General features: G+C 47.9%; 1 protein-coding gene across 1 annotated transcript; it reads right to left on the reverse strand.

The window, feature by feature from the left end:
• Positions 1-663: 663 nt before the first annotated feature.
• H310_14813 (hypothetical protein) lies at positions 664-1027 on the reverse strand (the record flags this gene model as incomplete). Its single annotated transcript, XM_008882744.1, has 2 exons — positions 664-828; positions 872-1027. The coding sequence occupies 2 exons, from the start codon at positions 1025-1027 to the stop codon at positions 664-666; spliced, it is 321 nt and encodes a 106-aa protein (XP_008880966.1).
• Between the last annotated feature and the right edge of the window lie 604 nt (positions 1028-1631).

Genomic DNA, 1631 nt, shown 5'->3' on the forward strand with positions numbered 1-1631 from the left:
ACAAGTTCCCTCACATGCGAAAGGATGCTACGATTGAGGACTTGACATTATTCAACGTCAAATGCGATGCAACCGTGCACGAGAACGCACTTGCATTCCTCAACGACGCTTGAATTCCCAAGTAGGAGTACTCATTTGAATGTAATAAAATGTCATTATATTTTTGTGGCGCAAATTATAATCTCAAAGGTCAATACAAACTTTAAGATATTTTCTAGCCGTCAACTATACTTTAATCAAGATAAACAAACCGACCTCTTTTCCTGGAACAGAGTAGTACTAAATAAAGTAAATATTAGTTCAATGTACTCATTTCGTAACATCAGGGAGAGTTATTGTGGAATACTATACATTAGGGTACAATAAAATATAGATAGGCTTAAATTGTTCAAATTTTCTATTCACGTTCAACTTCAAGGTCTTTGATTATTCATTTCAACGACTGGCGCAGAGGGGACCCAAGAACGAACCACTGCGAGCAGAGACGGCAGAGCGCAACGACTGGGATGCCATGCCCTCAGCTCGGCGCTAAACGTAGCGACGCTGATTGATCGCTTTGTTCTCTTCTGTTCTCCTTGGCCATGAACGCATACCGGGCGAGAACCGAGCGGTACACATCGTACACATCTTGATCATCTCGACGTACGAATGGTCAACGAAGTTCTATGTAGAATCATAGAACTTCGTTGACCATTCGTACGTCGAGTAGGAAATCTTCCATAGGAGACACACGCGACCAATAAAGATCTCGAGTATGGCGCGGTCGGGTGACACAGCGTCGTTGCGGTCAAGGTCAGCGCGATCGAGCGTCCCATTCACTGGCGTTTTCTTAGGATGCACAGCGCGCACGTCCGCAGTACCTCTTGTCAACCAGCACGGCCCAGTGGTCAGGGTGCGCTTGATACAGCTCGCCGTTGTCATTGATTGCCGACTCGTCTAGACCGTTCCGAAGAGCTTCGAGGTCGACGTCGATGCGAGACCGGAACCGGGTCAAGTACGACATAGACCCAGGTTCGTGGGAGCTCATACCGACCAGCTCACCTTGGGGAGACACTGACGCTTCAATCTTGAGTCTATAGAGCTTATGCTTTCCGCTGAAAAAGTACTTTTGTTCCACAAAGCGCCAGGCGGTAGGTGCGAGGGCGAATTTACGTCCTTGGCGTACAAGGTGTATGGAAAGTGACGAAAGATGAGTTTCATCTCACGACAGCGTGACATGGTGTGTTCCATCGCAGGGAAGGTGACAAATTGCTCATAGAGTATCGGTTCGACGAAGTTGTTGACGCGTATGACCATTTTTTCGAGGTGGGTGGTACCTTGAATCCGAAGTCGACCCGGTGCTTTTCCCAGGTTTGGTAGTACTGTACTTCAAGACGACCAAAGTCATGAAGAGAGCATCTCGCGGGGTCGTGACAGAATTGTGACCTCGTCCATGGTACCAACACACGACCATGGCGAGTTTGACACAGTCCAGATCGTGTCAAACTCCTCCGAAGTGAAGTTGGAAAAGCTTTAAACGCCGCGTTGCCACCTTCCTCCATGACTTTGTCGATGACCGGATTGTCGTAGGAGGCTAAGTCGTTTGTCTCATCCGCAAGCTCGTCGTTGTCATGAAAGCACTCCTCGAGGTA

This window comes from Aphanomyces invadans, assembly GCF_000520115.1.
Source record: "Aphanomyces invadans strain NJM9701 unplaced genomic scaffold supercont1.91, whole genome shotgun sequence".
Classification (NCBI taxonomy): Eukaryota; Oomycota; class Saprolegniomycetes; order Saprolegniales; family Verrucalvaceae; genus Aphanomyces; species Aphanomyces invadans.